Here is a 16108-nt window from a genome sequence, read left to right as displayed (position 1 = left end):
TCTCAAATTCATTTACAGGAAAATGGAAATCCAAAGCTTCTCTCCCTTTGCCTTAGTTGCAAGAATTCGAGAATAATTCTAGTGTTCCACAGTAGTGACTCATTATAAACAAACTTTACTCCTCACTTTAAGATGATTTTTCTAGCTGTGCATGATAGTGGCATGCCTGTAATCCTAGCAGCTCGGGAAGCTGAGGCAGAAGGATCACAAGTTCAAGGTCAACCTCAGCAACTTAAGTGAGGTCCTAAGCAACTTAGTGAAACTCTGCCTCAAAAGGGCTGGGGATGTGGCTCAGTGGTTAAGTGCCCCTGGATTCAATAGTGAGAACAAAAAAATTTTTTTTTCTTCAGTTTTAATTGTACATCTATTTCTTTTTTTAATCTCTTGAAATTTCTTTTGAAAGGCAGTGGCAGTAAATCAATAAAAAGATGTCACAAATTATAGATTATTACTCCCCCAAAATGGATTCAGTTTACTTAGGTATTTATATTGACTTAAATCTTTCTCTAAAGTGCATATTTTCTTTAAAAGGTTTTAGAGTTTCTAACTGTGGAAGAAAAACTGTGGAAAGTTTCTAACTTTCTCAGTTCCAGTTGAGACAAGGCAGCAGCAGAGGAGGGCAAGGCCTGGCCCAGGGGGCTCTGAAGGGCTCTCTGAGCGTGCTCACACTTGGAAAACTGCCTCTACAGTGACTCTCAGTTGTCCAATGAGTAAGAAGTCTGATTGTTCTAACCACAAGATACGAACCAGAACACGACCACAGAAAATCCCTAGGAGGCAACGTCCACTTTTCAAATCGTCATCTTTATAAACCTGTACTTATAAGGGATTGAGTGATGATAAAGGAGATGAGAGAAAAAATTGGGTAAAACTCAAGATACTGTTAATCAGTTGTAATTACCAGCATTTTGCTACTTCTCCTTACTCTCAAAACAAAGCAATGTGAAAGCATATTCAATGAAAATCAATCCAGTAATAGTTTTAAAAATTAAGCATTAAAAACAACTAGATAAAAATCAAGCAGCTATCAAATTTATTTTCTTACATGGTAGAGACAAGGCAAATGTTAACATCTTGAGTGCTGTTGAACTCTTTCACGATCTTGAGTCTTTCCTCTGATTTTGTACTTCCATCAAGTCTCCGGTAATCGAGCCCAGATGCCATACAGTATTGCTGGAGCACATCAAGCAACTGGAGCAAAGACATGGAGAGTGACAAATAGGAATTCTTGGCTTATGAGTGTCCTTTCATTACAGACATTAGATTCACTAAGCATTACTGGTGCTCATGATTTCTTATAATTCCATGAGCAGTAAATATTTTGAGAGCCAGGTATAGTAGTGGCAGAACACTTGGCTAGCACATGCTGGACCTTGGGTTGGATTCCCAGCAGGCAGGCAGGCAGGAAGGCAGGAAGGCAGGAAGGAAGGGAGGGAGGGAGGAAGGAAATTACTGGTCAAGTCATTTATGTAAACATGTCACATTATTCACATTATTTTCTAAATTCTAAAATATCTTCAAAGCCCTGGAGAGTACCTACAGCATTAACAAGAAATCAATGGAAAATGAAAATCTATTTTTGAGTTTGACAGTTGACAGTAGCCCCTGATATAACTGAGATGTAAGTGTCCATTTGAAAACCTCAAGCTTTTTACCTTGTCACTATTTAATACTGTATGGAAGACAGAAAAATATGGCTGTAAATGATTACGTCCCTTCTGCTTTATGCCTCAGAAGCCAGGGCTGGGAAAAATAAAAATCTATATCAGATAAAACTCACCTTGGTGGAAAAAGAGAAAAGAAGAACCTTATCTCTGTTTTTTCTGAAATGATTTAAAAGCTGCTGAAGAACCTAGAAATGAACCACAGGACATCAGTGAACCAGTTCCAGCTGAAAGTACACTTTATACATAGACACCTGACTTGAGAATTTCTTAAAAATTATTTTTATACAGTGATAATTTTAGTCATCTTTGATAATTTCTTTTACTTATCCAAGTTAGAGAAAGAAAGTATTACATCAAATATTATTTATCGTCATATTGCCAAAAAGAAGGTAAAGTTCACCAAAACTTATTTTATCTCATCTGGTTTCAATAAAAAGGAAGGATTTTATAGGATGCATTTGAATGGATTAATTTAATTTCCAAAATACATGTCCTTTATACCTACAATACATTAAAAAACTAAGTTATAGAAAGCATACCTTTTAGGAAGTATTTATGTTGTCTCTAGATAGATGTAATGAAATGGGTACAATTACATCTAGGATCCAAAAGTCTTGATATTTATTTTCCAAGACTAATCAGTCAGCTATACACTTCTCATTTTCTCCCCTTTGTTTCTCTATTTATAGTAAGCCCTGACTTCCAGATTGGATTTTGACCTCGAAATGCCAATAGTCTGTCCCCACACACGAAGCATTTAGGGAGGAAGTAAACTTCCAAAGCCCTGAGTATGACAGTAATGCTGTTATTTTTAAACAGACATTTCCACATCTGGCAATGACAGCTCCAGAACACCACAGAAAAGCAATCCACAGAGGGGGAAAGGAACTTTCTGTATCCAGTCTGAAGTTTTCCTTAAGTATGAAATAAACACTTAACCAATTTTATGCCTTCAATGATATTCAAACTTTTGAATAAAAAAATTTACAACCAATAAAACATTCACTTAATAGTTGAGCAAGTGAAGACCTTGTGCTAACTTTGATTCCTACTCCAATCTCTCAAAAAAGCTGTGGAGATTTTTTAAAGAAATCTACTCAGATAAATAATCAAATGGTAAATGAAAATGTTACTGCTAAAGTAAACATTATTTCAACATCTGGAGAACTTAAAAAGTAAGTTTTAACTTGCATTTAGCTTTATTAATTAATAAGTAAGTAATTCCCTAAATTGCATGCATTTGAATTTCATGTAAGACATTAAATTCTTTTACTGGGTAGACATTTTTTGGTTTATAGAAAAATTGAGTAGGAGGTGCAGAAAACTCCCATCCACTCCCTCTCCTCCCCGCACTTCTGCCCTCTCACTTTCTTCTATTAGTGTCTATATATTAACATGACTGTCACTAGGACTTTGAGTCTTCATTTTCACCTGCAAACGTCCAACAAGTGGCTAAAAGCAGAATTGAAGGCTTGGCATCTCTGCCTCCATTTTGCATCTGTTTCCTTTGCTGAGTCACTCATTATTACTGAGGTACATTTGTAACAACTGATGAAGGATAGTGATATATTGATACTAAAGTTTGCAGTTTACATTAGGGTTCACTCATTGTGCTGTATGGTTCTATGGGCATGAAAAAAATGTATCATCACACACACACACAAATTATAGAATCATAAGGAACAGTTTTGCTGCCCTAAAAATCCCCTGTGCTTCGCCTATTCAGCCTTCCCTCCTCCAGAACTCATAGAAACTACCTCTCTTTTTACTGCTTCTATACTTTTTCCTTTTCCAGAGAGTTAAATAGTTGGAATCATATGGCACATAATCTTTCAGACTGGCTTCTTCCATTCAGCAATATGCATTTAAGGTTTCTCCATGGAATTCATAGTTTGATAGCTCAATTATTTTTATTGCTAAATAATATTCCATTGCATGATGGCACCAGGTTGTTTATCCATTCATCTACTGATGGGCATCCTTGTTGCTTCCAAGCTCTGGCAATTATGAATATATTCATAGAAGTTCTTGTGGGGATCTGTTTTTAGCTCATTAAAACTCATTAATTTAATTTGTTTTAATTCACTTGGGTAAATACCAAGATCTGTGATTGCTAGATCATATGGTAAGATCATATGGTAAGAGCATAATTAAGGTATTATTTTTTATATTTAAAATTTAAGCATTTAAATTTAAGAGTGCTAAAGGTAAGAGCTTGTGAGAAACCACCAAACTGTCTTCCAAAGTGGTTATATCATTTTGCATTCCTTCAGCATCAAATGAGAGTCCTGGTCGCTCCACATCCTCAGCAGCATTTTATGTTGTCATTGTCCTGGATTTTGGTCATTTTAATGGATGCATAGCAGCATCTTGTTTTATTCTGCAACTCCTTTATGGCATGTGATGTTGAGCATCTTTTCGTATGCTCATTTGCCACCTTTCCATGTTTTTGGTGAGGTATCTACCCAGATCTTTGGCCCACTTTTAGACTGTCCATTTTCTTACTGTTGAGTTTTAAGAGTTCTTTGCATCTTTTAAATACCAATTCTTTATTGTTTTACAAATACTTTTTCCTAATCTGTGACTTGTCTTTTCATTCCCCTGAAGACATTAACATAGTAATCCCAAGGATATAGTGCACAGAATTCTACTCTTATTGTTTGGGGTGGTATCATTACATATGAACTTTAGGCATTTTCAAATGTGTTAACAGTAAAAGCAAAAACAAGTCATAAGAAAAGTGAATGCTTTTAGATTGGAGGTCTTTGTTAAGCTAATTTAAAGAAACAAACTCACTAAATAAGTAACTCTAAATTAAGATCCCTTATCAGAAATTTAAAAAATGACAATATTGTCAACACATGTTGAAGCCTTAATAATACAGACCCAATGTTGATCACTTAGTTGTCTTCCCCAGAACAGAACAACCTACCTATTTTAAAAAGGCCTAAATTTTTTAAAATTCATTTTTATTGTAAACAAATGGGATACATCTTGTTTCTCTGTACATGAAGTAGAGGCATACCATTTGTGTAATCATACATTTATCTAGAGTAATAGTTTTTGATTCATTCTGTTTTTTTTTCTCCCCCCTACCCTTCCCACTCCTCTTATCCTTCTATAGAGTCCCTCCTTCCTCCATTCTTGCCCCCTTCCCACCCCCATTATGTGTCATCATCCGCTTATCAGCGAGATCATTCATCCTTGGTTTTTTTGAGATTGGCTTATCTCACTTAGCATGATATTCTCCAACTGCATCCATTTGCCTGCAAATGCCATAATTTTATTATTCTTTATGGCTGAGTAATATTCCATTGTATATATATACCACAGTTTCTTTATCCATTCATCAATTGAGGGGCATCTAGGTTGGTTCCACAATCTGGATATTGTGAACTGAGCAGCTATGAACATTGTTGTGGCTATATCTCTGTAGTATGCTGATTTTAAGTCCTTTGGGTACAGGTTGAGGAGTGGAATAGCTGGGTCAAAGGATGGTTCCATTCCAAGTTTTCGAAGGAATCTCCATACTGCTTTCCAGAGTGGCTGCACTAAAAAAAGGCCTAAATTTGAGAGGTTCCCAGCAAAGGAATGTTGGATCTAACTTCTCTCAACTATGCCAGACAGGCTGCTTGTGTGATTCAAGCAGCACTTTTTTCTGCCCTCTTACTAAGTGGCTTTGTGGCATTTCCAAAGGGAAAAAAGTGAGGATTCTTATCAGGTGAATGAGTGCAACTTGTGACTATCCTCTGAACGGTAGTTGAAATACAAAATGATCTTAATACTCAAGAAAAAGAGCTGGTCACGATGTAACGATGAGGCTCTGAAGGCTACAGCAGGCGTTATGTTCAGAGTTCTGGCAACTGTAGGCTGACCTGAGATAAGACAAGCAGAACCTGGGTCTTTTGCCACCTGAATTCAAAAAGAATGTACAACTCAATTACTTGGAGTTCTTTAAACCACAGGCAATAATTCTATGGTAAACCCACATAGTCCAAAAATATATATCCCTAGCTTATTATCTTCAGCCTATTTCACTGGTGATCTCTCACAAAACAAACAAGTTATCCACCTCCTTCACATATGAAGATACCTATCCAAAGGCAACAACTTATGCTTGCTTTTCTTTCCTTTTAAAAATCAAAATAAAATGTAAATACAATAATTATCTTAGACACTATAACTCATAGATATAGAACTCCCATTAAAAGTATACATTTTAAAAATACATTTAATGGATATATAAAAATATAAAAAGCAGGTACAAAACTATTTAATTTCAAGAGTGGTAATTTTTTAGTGAAGAGTCACCAAAAATAAAATATAAATGAATAGAAACAGGTGATGCAGTTTTCAAAGGAGGCCATTATTTCTGGAAATACTGTGCTAGTTTCAACTGTGGGATTGTTAAATGCTTAGTTCTAAGCTAATTAAGCTTTTTATATTTAAAAATTTTAAAATAGCTGGGTGCAGCGGTGCACATCTGTAATTTCAGAGGCTCATAGGGCTGAGGCAAGAGGATCTTAAGTTCAAAGCTAACATCAGCAATTGAGGCCCTGAGCAACTTAGTGAGACATTGTCAATAGAACGAACTGGGGATTTGGCTCTGTGGTTAAGTACCCCTGGGTTCAATCTCTAGTATCAAAAATAATTAATTAATTAATTAAAAATTAAAAGTCAAAATGGATAACAAACATTTAATATAGTTAAGAAATATTATGAGATTTGAATTATTTGCTGTGGTACTGAAACACGATATTCTCACTAATCCAGACTTTTTTATTTAAAAAAGCATACGATGTTTTAGTGCAATCTTCTTGACTATTCATATTCCCACTTTCTATTTTACTTTACTCAATTCAGAGGTCCCAAGCAACCAAAGCAAGATAAGCTTATCTAAATTAACTGCTAAAAGTATTTTCAGAAAAAAGTAAAAACTGACTACTTTGAATTATTTCCTTTTTATTCTTTTTGCCAAAAGAAATAACTTTTTCTTAATTATAAAGTTGGGAATTGTTCTGCAAAAAGCTGTGAATCCATAAATAAAGGTTCTTGGTGGTCATTAGGGGTGAAGCAAAAGTGTTTTGTTGCCAGGAGGTTGGAGGCTGCCAGCATTTTAAGCAGCTGTCAGAGGCAATGTCCCCAAGCCTCGGACCATGGGTAGAGAACCTAGCCTTACCTTTTGCAGCATGGCTACAGGTTAGTTTCCCTGTGTATAATGAACACTCCCTTGCAAACTTACAATTTAGGTCAGCGAGTGAAAAAAGGGGGTAGAAAATTCAGTCTAGACACAGATGCCTTGCCCACAATGAGCTCTTCAAAAAATTCTCTACTTCTAGGCTGATGCCTATCCTCACCTTCCTGTCTAGCACATGCCCTTACATTTTTGGTAGATGACTCCCCTTTTTGAGAACCAGCTATTATGTTTGTGATAACAGCATACATTTTAAGAGGGCACAAGTCAATACATCAGTAAGGAAAGTCTGAAGTACATTTGACACGACGGCTACTAAGAACCAGTGTAGGCGCATGTCTGTATGTACAGTTCCTAGGGACCCGGCAAATGCAAACAGAACTACACCGGTTGTCTACAGCCACGTCTCGGAGTGTTTGAGAACCTGTCTGGTTAGCTGGTGTCCCTGCCATACTGTGGAAGTCATCCCCGTCAGTGTGCAACCTGAAAGAGGAGAACTCACCTTCATTTTCCCGCTGTATTTAGGGTCAGAAAGAGTTTCAAAGGATGAATCTTTGCTTTTCTGCACAAATTCCGGGAATTTGGAAAATACCTGATCACATATCCTTTTGATAAGTGTTTCCTTGAGAGGGAGGGGTGAAAGATAAGAAATTTCAACTGAACACATTTAAACCTGTATAAATTGAAACTGTTTATGGAGAAAATATTTCTATTTACAAGGAATACATTACTTTGAAGATTTTGCCTTCTCTAAATCAGATAATTCAGAAAATCTTAAAGTGGTATCTTAATCTTAAAATAAATGCTTTGATGAATATGGCTACTAACTTTATCATTACTTTTTCAAATTTCTAAAACAGGGAAACAAACACCCCCAAGAGTAAAGTGTACTATCAAAATATAACATTAAATTCAGTTTTGAAATTACATTTAAATGACATCAACTATAACATGAAAAGAAAATATAAAATCATTACATAAAATGCTTTTGAAAAGATCTTTTTATTTATGTTATACTCTAATATGAATTGAAACTACCAAAGTAAATGATTATATTTAAGACTAAACTCTGGAATTACTGATTTTTGCCACTTTAGGAAATAGTCCTAATATTTAATATGTAATTATGTAATATGTAATATGTATTTAATTATACTGTTTTTACCTGGATTAGATAAATATAATTAGATATTTTATTAGTGGAATGGACTGACCAAATATCTTACTTAGTAATTATGCCAAAGCATATTAGAATAAATGAGCACTCTTAGAGCATAAAAAAAATTTTTAAGTTTAAATTTTCTCAGTTTGATTAAAAGTTTAAGTGTACATGCTTCTTAATATCAACATTTTATTTCATTTTTTCTAATTGTTTTGGCACTGGGGATAGAACACAGAGCCTCATGCATGCTAGGCATGAACTCTAACCGTGAGCTATATCCCCAGCCACCTAAATTTTGGAATGAGCAACTCAGTTTTCTTTAAAATTTCACAAAAATCTTCGGAATACTTAGCTAAGAAATTTTATATCAAGTATCAATTTATACTAATAGCAACATCACTTTTATACCAATAGCATCACAAAGAACTGGAAGCCAACCCCACCTGTTGTCTGGAGGCCCCTGCAGCTTGCAGCAGTGCGACGTGGCTGGCGACCTTCTGCAGGACTGTGAGGTAACTGAGGTACAAGGTTTGCACGCTCTCTCCATGGGAATTGGTCTATAACCAGAAAAATGGAGAAAAGAAAACCAGGAAAAGGACTTACATGGCTGCATAACTGATTACATTGAGAAAAATATCTCGATATTTATTATCTAGTTACTTTAGCACAATGAATTATAAGAAAATGATGGTCAACTATTATACAGAATATCTATGAATTACTAATGTGAAATCATTTTTGATGAATCATAATATAATAATAATGTTTTTAAAATCCTCATTTTAGAGCATGTTTATCCTTGTGATACACAGTAAAAGAAATGTTGCTGCTATTAAAAGGTCCCCAGTGACAGAGCTATGATGGAGTGGCCACACTGTGCAGACCCCTTTACTCTCCAATATGTTTCAACATCTTCCAGGAAACTGAGTTATGTAAAAAGGGGAAGTAATTAAAATAATAAAGTAAATAAGATGAAATAAATATCAGTCTACTTAAATATTTGCTTAGGATCCTTGTATGTACATGGAAATGTGACATAAAATAGGCAAAGAAACAACAGGAAATTCAGATGGCAGGTACAAAAGTACAAATAAAATTTGTTTCTAAGAAAACATTGATAGTTTCTATTAAACTGACACTATGTCTAACATCAGAATAGTATTTAAGACTGTCATTAGGAATAAATCATTTTACCCTAGTGGGTAATGAGAAATTCATTCTTAAACTTATATAATTTATACCTTAAATGAAATTTCAAGATGAAAGTAGGCTACTTTCTAGTAAAAGCTCAAAGAGCATGCCAAATTGGAGCTTCTAAAATTAATTTGTGAAAATGTTTGAATATTGTATTTTATACATGATTACTATTTGATATTATAAATAATTTTTGAAAACTTTTCTCTTTAAAACTTATTGCTTCTATCCAAAGTTTAAAAACTATCTGAGTTTTTAAGTGGTTAAAAACCACTATTTACTTTGGCACTAGAACAAATTACAAGATGGTAAAGCAAGATGGTAAAGATGTACTGAAATGCTTGCCTTATAACAACAATTTCTCCTTTTTCGGCCACTGCCACAGGTACAAGGCTTAGAAGATTGAAGTATCAGAGTCACATCTTCTGTTTCTAACACTGTTTGATAGACAGCTTTCTGGAAATCTGTCAGAGAGCAATAAACCATCTGCCGAGATAAAATATAAGTATTTTATAGCAATAATAATAAATACAATATATATTAGAATTTATAAATTATATTAGTTAAAATTGCTGATTTTTCCTCTAGTTTCCCTCATTGTGACAATTTCTCCCAATTCTTAAATTCTTTGCTACCAAATCATGATTTAATTTTCAAATAAACCTCACAGGACTTCTTGTTTACAATTAAAAGGAAAACAATATGAAAAACAAGTTACATTATTTCCTTATGTATTTTTAAATATACTGTGGGTCTTTAATCCATCATGCAAATAAATTAATATTTAGGTCAAACAAAAAAACTTGATAAGGAAATAAAAGAAGAATTCAAAAAAACAGTATGAATAATAAATGACTACTAAATAGTTGGAAACCTTAGAAAAAAATTTAAAACTTCCTATTACTGGAAACTGAAAATATAGTTATTTGTATTCAATATTATAATATAAATTTCTAAGATTAGTGAAGACAAGAATCAAGAAAATGTACATAAAAGGAAATATAAGTTGCTATTTTGTGCCCAAATTCAAGAAAAGAAGAAAATATGACAAAACAATGTCACCAGTTTATGAGGGATATCATTTGCCTCATATTTCTGGTACCACCAGAAATTGGTAAAATTCTTCTAGATGGAGCTATATGTTACTAGATTCATAAAACTAAACATACCATAATAGGACTTTGAGGAATGTGAGCAAAAAGGAAAAGCTGTTTATGAATATTTATGTGTATATCACTGCAATAGAATATTGTTGCAAAAAATGACATGACATTGGGCAAACATAGGACACAATGCTAGATTTTTGATAAATTTGCATATAGAATATTGAGCACATCTTGACCTAATATTGATGATAAAAGTATATATGAGAACAAAAAGAATACAGAAGACGCGGTCAGTGATTGAAGTATGGAGGGTATTCTGGATTGTCATTAAACACAGCAGTATTTACTACACATCTCTTCCGTATCATATCTTTCAGAGCAACCACGAGAAGTTGGCTTATCATCATTTTCATTTAACAAAAGAAAAAAATCCACATTTGAGAACCTCAGCACAACACATTTAAGTGGGGAAGCCAATTCAAGCTGTAGCATTTGATTTCAGAGCCCTAGTCTGAAACTTCTATGCACAATTCTCTCCTCATATATTTATGATTTTGTTGTTCTTAGTAGATGGGTAACTAAATAATATATAATTGCATAAAAATTTTTTAAAAGTGAGGGGGTTCATCAAGTATCTACATACAATAATAATTTTTGCTTTAGATAAATATCAAAGACATATTGTATCAATTTCCCCATCTTGCATATCAATATCATATTTTCTTTTGAAGTCTATCTTTTTAAAGTAATACTCACTAGGATAACCAAAGATTAGAGGGCATTTCATAGGATTACCCTTATTTGGGAGAATACTAACTAGGTTTCATTCATGGTAATTTATAGAACTTCATTCCATTGCCTGAGCTAGAAGAACCACAAGACTAGAAACTACAAGATTACTATATTTTTAAAAATTTCTCTTAAAGTCAACTTAAAAAATTTAATAATGTAATTTTCCCACGAATTCAAAAAATTAGGTAATATAATTGTCAATATCATTCCACATAAAACAAACCTAGAAATAAAGCTCTTCACCACCTTGGTAATGTAACTAGAATTAAGGTGCCAATACATGGTGTGGTAGACACTAGATAGTACAGAGAGGACAAAGAGGGAATAGAAAATACATTAGGGAGAGAGCCTCGTCTTACTTCCTTTAAGAATTGTGTCAAGAGCCTTGATAAGAAATGAATTTAAATAATTTTATGGTTTGGATCATAAATATCTCTCAAAGGCCCATATGCTACAGGCTTGGTTCCCAGTCTGTGACACGACTGGAACCTTGGAGGTGGGGCCTAGTGAAAGGGAAGTTAGATCACTAGGGGCGTGCCCTTGAAACAAATATCGGAACCCCAGTTTCTTCCTTGCTTTTTCCTTCCTGGCTGACATGACATGAGCAGCTTTGTTTCCCCACATTCTCATGCCACGATGTTCTTGCCACCAGCCCAAAGCAACAGGGCTAAGCAACCATGGCCTGAAACCTCTGAAACCATGAGCCACAATAAATATTTCCTCCTTTCAAGCTGATTTATCTCATGTATGTCATAGCAAAAGAAAGATGATAACACATATACTAACCACAAACCTGTTAACGACAGATTAGTAAATGAGTAAGGAAAACAACTGAGCTCAATTAATGTTTTCTGAAATTTCACATGTAAAAATTTTTTTCCACAAAGAATAAAAGACACAAAATCATATTCACAAAATCCCATAGAAGACACACTTCTTCTCAGAAAGGACAATTTTCAGGAAAAAAAAAAAAAAACCAAGAATTTAATAATATGTACAAATGCAGTTCTCACCCGGTCTTCCTTCTTAGGCAATTGATCCTTGATAAGAGTCTTGGTCCGCCTGAGAAACCAGTCAGACATCTTTTTTGCAAGCCTTCGCATGGCCTTTCGGCCAGTAGCTAGTTCTCTTTTGGTTGCTGTGTGTCTCTGACCGTGTTCTACCGGGTCAGAAAACTGCTTTTTGAAGTGGGACCTGCTACCTAAAAGTCCTGGCACAGCCCTTTATTAAAACAATGAGAAAAACATGAACATTTTATTTAGTTATCTAAAAATAAAAACGTGCATCTCTTTTTGCATCTAAGAAATATCTTCATCCACTTGTTTATCAGGCAGCAAAAACAAAAGTCAAGAAAAAAATGTTCTTTTTTTGATAACAGTTTCAGTTTATAAAAAGATAATGATGGAATTGGTTAAGTTAGTATGTATATTTACTTACGGGGCAGGACTAATATATAAAGATAGGTTTACATAGAATTCTCTATATAATACGTTTAGGATCAAATATTTACTTTTTAAAAATTTAGATATATTAATTTATTATAAGGTAGAAAAATAATAAAAATCATGCATGTAGGTACATAGTTTTTTTTTAAGCACACGGTTCATATTTATGTGAATTTATTAACTAAATTCACATTTGTATTTATTTATTTTCCCTTTTTAATTTTTATTTTTACAGACTGCATTTTGATTCACTGTACACAAATTGGGTACAACTTTTCATTTCTATGGTTGTACACAATATAGATTCACACCATTCGTGTTAATCACACATGTACATAGGGTAATAATGTGTCTCAGTCCACTATCTTTCCTTCCCCCACCAACTCCCGCCCTATTTCCCTCTACACAATCTATTCTTCCCTTGTCCCTTCCCCCTTGTTATGTATCATCATCCACTTATCAGAGAAAACATTAGCCTTTGGTTTTTTGGGATTGGCTTATTTCACTTAGCATTATATTCTCCAACTCCATCCATTTACCAGCAAATGCCATAATTTTATTCTTCTTTATGGCTGAATAACATTACATTGTGTATAGGCACCACAATTTCTTTATCCATTCATCAACTGAAGGGCATCTAGGTTGGTTCCACAATCTAGCTATCATGCAGTGAGCAGCTATGAACACTGATGTGGCTGCTTTACTGTAGTATGCTGATTTTAAGTCCTTAGGATCAAATATTTCTGCGAACAGCTGAATGACTGATTTTTTTGATTTTTGTTTTCTGAAACCAACAATTAGCTAACAAGATAGCACTAAAAGAAAGAAGCATTCGATAATTTTTTTTTTTTAATAGTGTTTTCACTTACCAGTCCATAACACACCACAGTTCCTTCATGTTGTTCTGAAGAATGGTTCCAGTGAGGCCGATGCGAACGTTACACTTTAGAGCTTTCATAGCTTCTGTTACTCTTGCCTTTGGATTCCTGATTCTATGAGCTTCATCTACAATGATGGCTGACCACTCCAAACTATAAAGTAAAAATAAAAGCAGGAAAGACTAAGAAAACCTCTTTTTCTTAGTCTAAAGAATTTTTAGAGAAGAGTTTTTGCTACCAACTTTTCTAGTCCCCCTCAAAACTTATTCTTTGATAATTTCACTGGATTCTTACCTAGTTAAATTGTCACAGGTTTGAACAGCTTACAAGAACAAAATATGTATGAAGAACACAAAAGGGTACAAAGATTATGTTTAATAAGAGTGGAATGAAAAGAAGAATTTAAACATCACTAAATGACAATAAAGAATTTTTTCTAAAAGTAGCAAACTGGAGACAAGGATACAAAATAAAAGAAAAATTTGCAACATTAAATGTGCATGAAAAGACAACAATATAAACTCATGGTTTTCTAAACACTGTAATACCTTACTCTGCTTACTAAAAAGGGTTGGTATCATTGGTAACCCCAGTAGCGATGCGCACCCATTGTGGTCCATCTACTAAAAAGAAACAGTCATGTGGAAAATGGAGAATGGTTGATTTTAGGCACTTAGCAGGTGAAATGTTTGAGAGCTAGAAAGCCCAGATGTAATCAAAGACAAATGAGGACGTATCCAAAGGATCAGGAGCCATCCTAACTGGAATATTGGAGCATCAAGAATAATAGCTATAAGAGAGTAGAAAGCCCTGAATAAGTAAGAGTTAGGAGTTCTATGAAAAAAATTTAGACCCTTACTTCACATCATGTTCAAAATTAACTCAAAATAGATGATAGAGTGAAATATGAAGTAAAATTATAAAACTTACAAGACAGAAAAAAATCTACATGGTTCAGGGTTAGGAACAAAATTTTCAGACATGACACCACGAAAATTTTTTTAAAAACAGGATAAGCTGGACTTCATTAAAGTTAAAAACTTGTGCTCTTTCAGACAGCATTAAGAAAACACCAAGGCATGCTACAGAACAGGAGAAAATATTAGCAAATCATAGTCAGATAAAGGACTTGAATATGGAATACATAAAGAACTATTACAACTCATACAACATAAAGCAAACCAATTAAAAGATGGGCAAAAGACATTTTGCCAAATGTCTACTTGAGAGGGAAAGGGATGAGCGGAGAGAAACTGTATGGTAGACAACTATTATGTTAACTTCTTACTCTGAAAAGTGGTCATGCAAAAGAAGCAAGCACTCACTTTGCTTTTTCAAGGTCAAAACTGTAGTTAATTTCTAATTAATAAGAGATGCTTTTCTTTACAGGAAAATACTATTAATAAGTACAGAAGAAATTAGAAAAACATGTAAAACCCAATAAAATAAATAATTTGGGCAAGAATAATTTGAACATGCTAATACTTCTAAGCAAAGGGGCTGAGAGACAGAATACTTAAATGGTAGTAAAATATCACCTCACAAATTATTCTCTCATTATAAGAGGAGATACAGCTTACAGTGGAGGGATCTGGTGACCATCTCCTTAGCCTGTGGATCAAGCTTGGCATCATTAACCGTGGAACAGCCTGAAGTGCAGTGATGTGAAGTCTACAGCATCACTGCCAAAAACATGAGTCTAATTAAGACTGAGGCTAGAATCAGTTTACTCAAGTAATCAGATGGTAGAGGAAAGCAATTTCTTGAGAAAGCAATCAGACAAACCTAGTATGTGAGACATCCTAAGAACAATTAGCTTGGCCCCCACAAAAGGTCACATCATGAAAAAAAATAAGTTGGGGGATTGCTCTACATTAGGAGAGACTAAAAAGACTGAGTAACTTGATTCATTCAAGATTATTGAATCCTGCTTTACAAATATTAGATAATAAAGATATTTTGAGGATAACTAAGTAAATTTTAACTTATTAATTTTCTTATGTGTGAGACCAATGCTAAACTATTTACGGATAAAGTTCTCATGCTACATCCAACTTACTGAAATGCTTCAATACCACTAGTGTACACAGACAACGAATATATAAACAGAACTGCTGAATCTAAGGGGTGAGTCTATAAAGGTTCACATATAATTGTTTCAATTTTTCTACAGGTTTCATAATTTTCTTAATTCAAAGCTGAAAAAAGGTAAAAACCTTCAAGAACAAAGAGAAAGAGGAGAAAACAAAACTCTAGAAGTTGGAAAGAAGATGGACAAGATGACTTACAAAAGCAGAGAAGGTAGTACACTATGCCAGCGTGGAGAAAGCCAAGAAGCAGTCTGATTTATAGATTTAGGTCTTAAAAGGCCAGGACTTGGTGGCACCAGATGCCTCTGGAAGCTGAAGTGAGGAAATGCTCAGCAGTCTGTTCAAAACCTAGCTGAAGCTCCTAGACATCAATTCCCACTCCACTGAACAGACGGACCAACCTGTTACCCCAAAGTGAAGAAGGGAAAGGCGAAACACAGCAGTCTTCATCTTCTTTAAGACAAATCAACAGAAAATATTGAAAACTGAAGAAAAATTTAAAGTTATAGTATAAAAATGGATGTAAAGAACAAGACAATCAGGAAGAGCTGAAGGTACAGGTGAGTTAAGGAATGACCTG

The 16108-nt window shown here is 34.3% G+C and overlaps 1 protein-coding gene across 3 annotated transcripts in view; it reads right to left on the bottom strand.

The window, feature by feature from the left end:
* Nucleotides 1-16108, bottom strand: part of Ercc6l2 (ERCC excision repair 6 like 2) — a 112354-nt gene that overhangs the window by 65059 nt on the left and 31187 nt on the right. For all 3 annotated transcript variants that reach the window (XR_007105151.1, XM_047526135.1, XM_047526133.1), the window contains exons 5-11: nt 13430-13591; nt 12129-12336; nt 9563-9703; nt 8467-8580; nt 7364-7483; nt 1781-1852; nt 1046-1191 (exon numbers count right to left, since the gene is read on the bottom strand). Coding sequence is in view for 2 of the 3 variants with exons in the window: in XM_047526135.1 (XP_047382091.1) it covers nt 1046-1191; nt 1781-1852; nt 7364-7483; nt 8467-8580; nt 9563-9703; nt 12129-12336; nt 13430-13591 (963 nt within the window). In the remaining variant the exon portion in view is untranslated. The remainder of the gene's footprint in view (nt 1-1045; nt 1192-1780; nt 1853-7363; nt 7484-8466; nt 8581-9562; nt 9704-12128; nt 12337-13429; nt 13592-16108) is intronic.

This window comes from Sciurus carolinensis, chromosome 15 (genome assembly GCF_902686445.1).
Source record: "Sciurus carolinensis chromosome 15, mSciCar1.2, whole genome shotgun sequence".
Classification (NCBI taxonomy): Eukaryota; Metazoa; Chordata; class Mammalia; order Rodentia; family Sciuridae; genus Sciurus; species Sciurus carolinensis.
The sequence above is the reverse complement of the archived record's forward strand: the minus strand, read 5'-3'. Positions and strand labels throughout refer to the sequence as shown.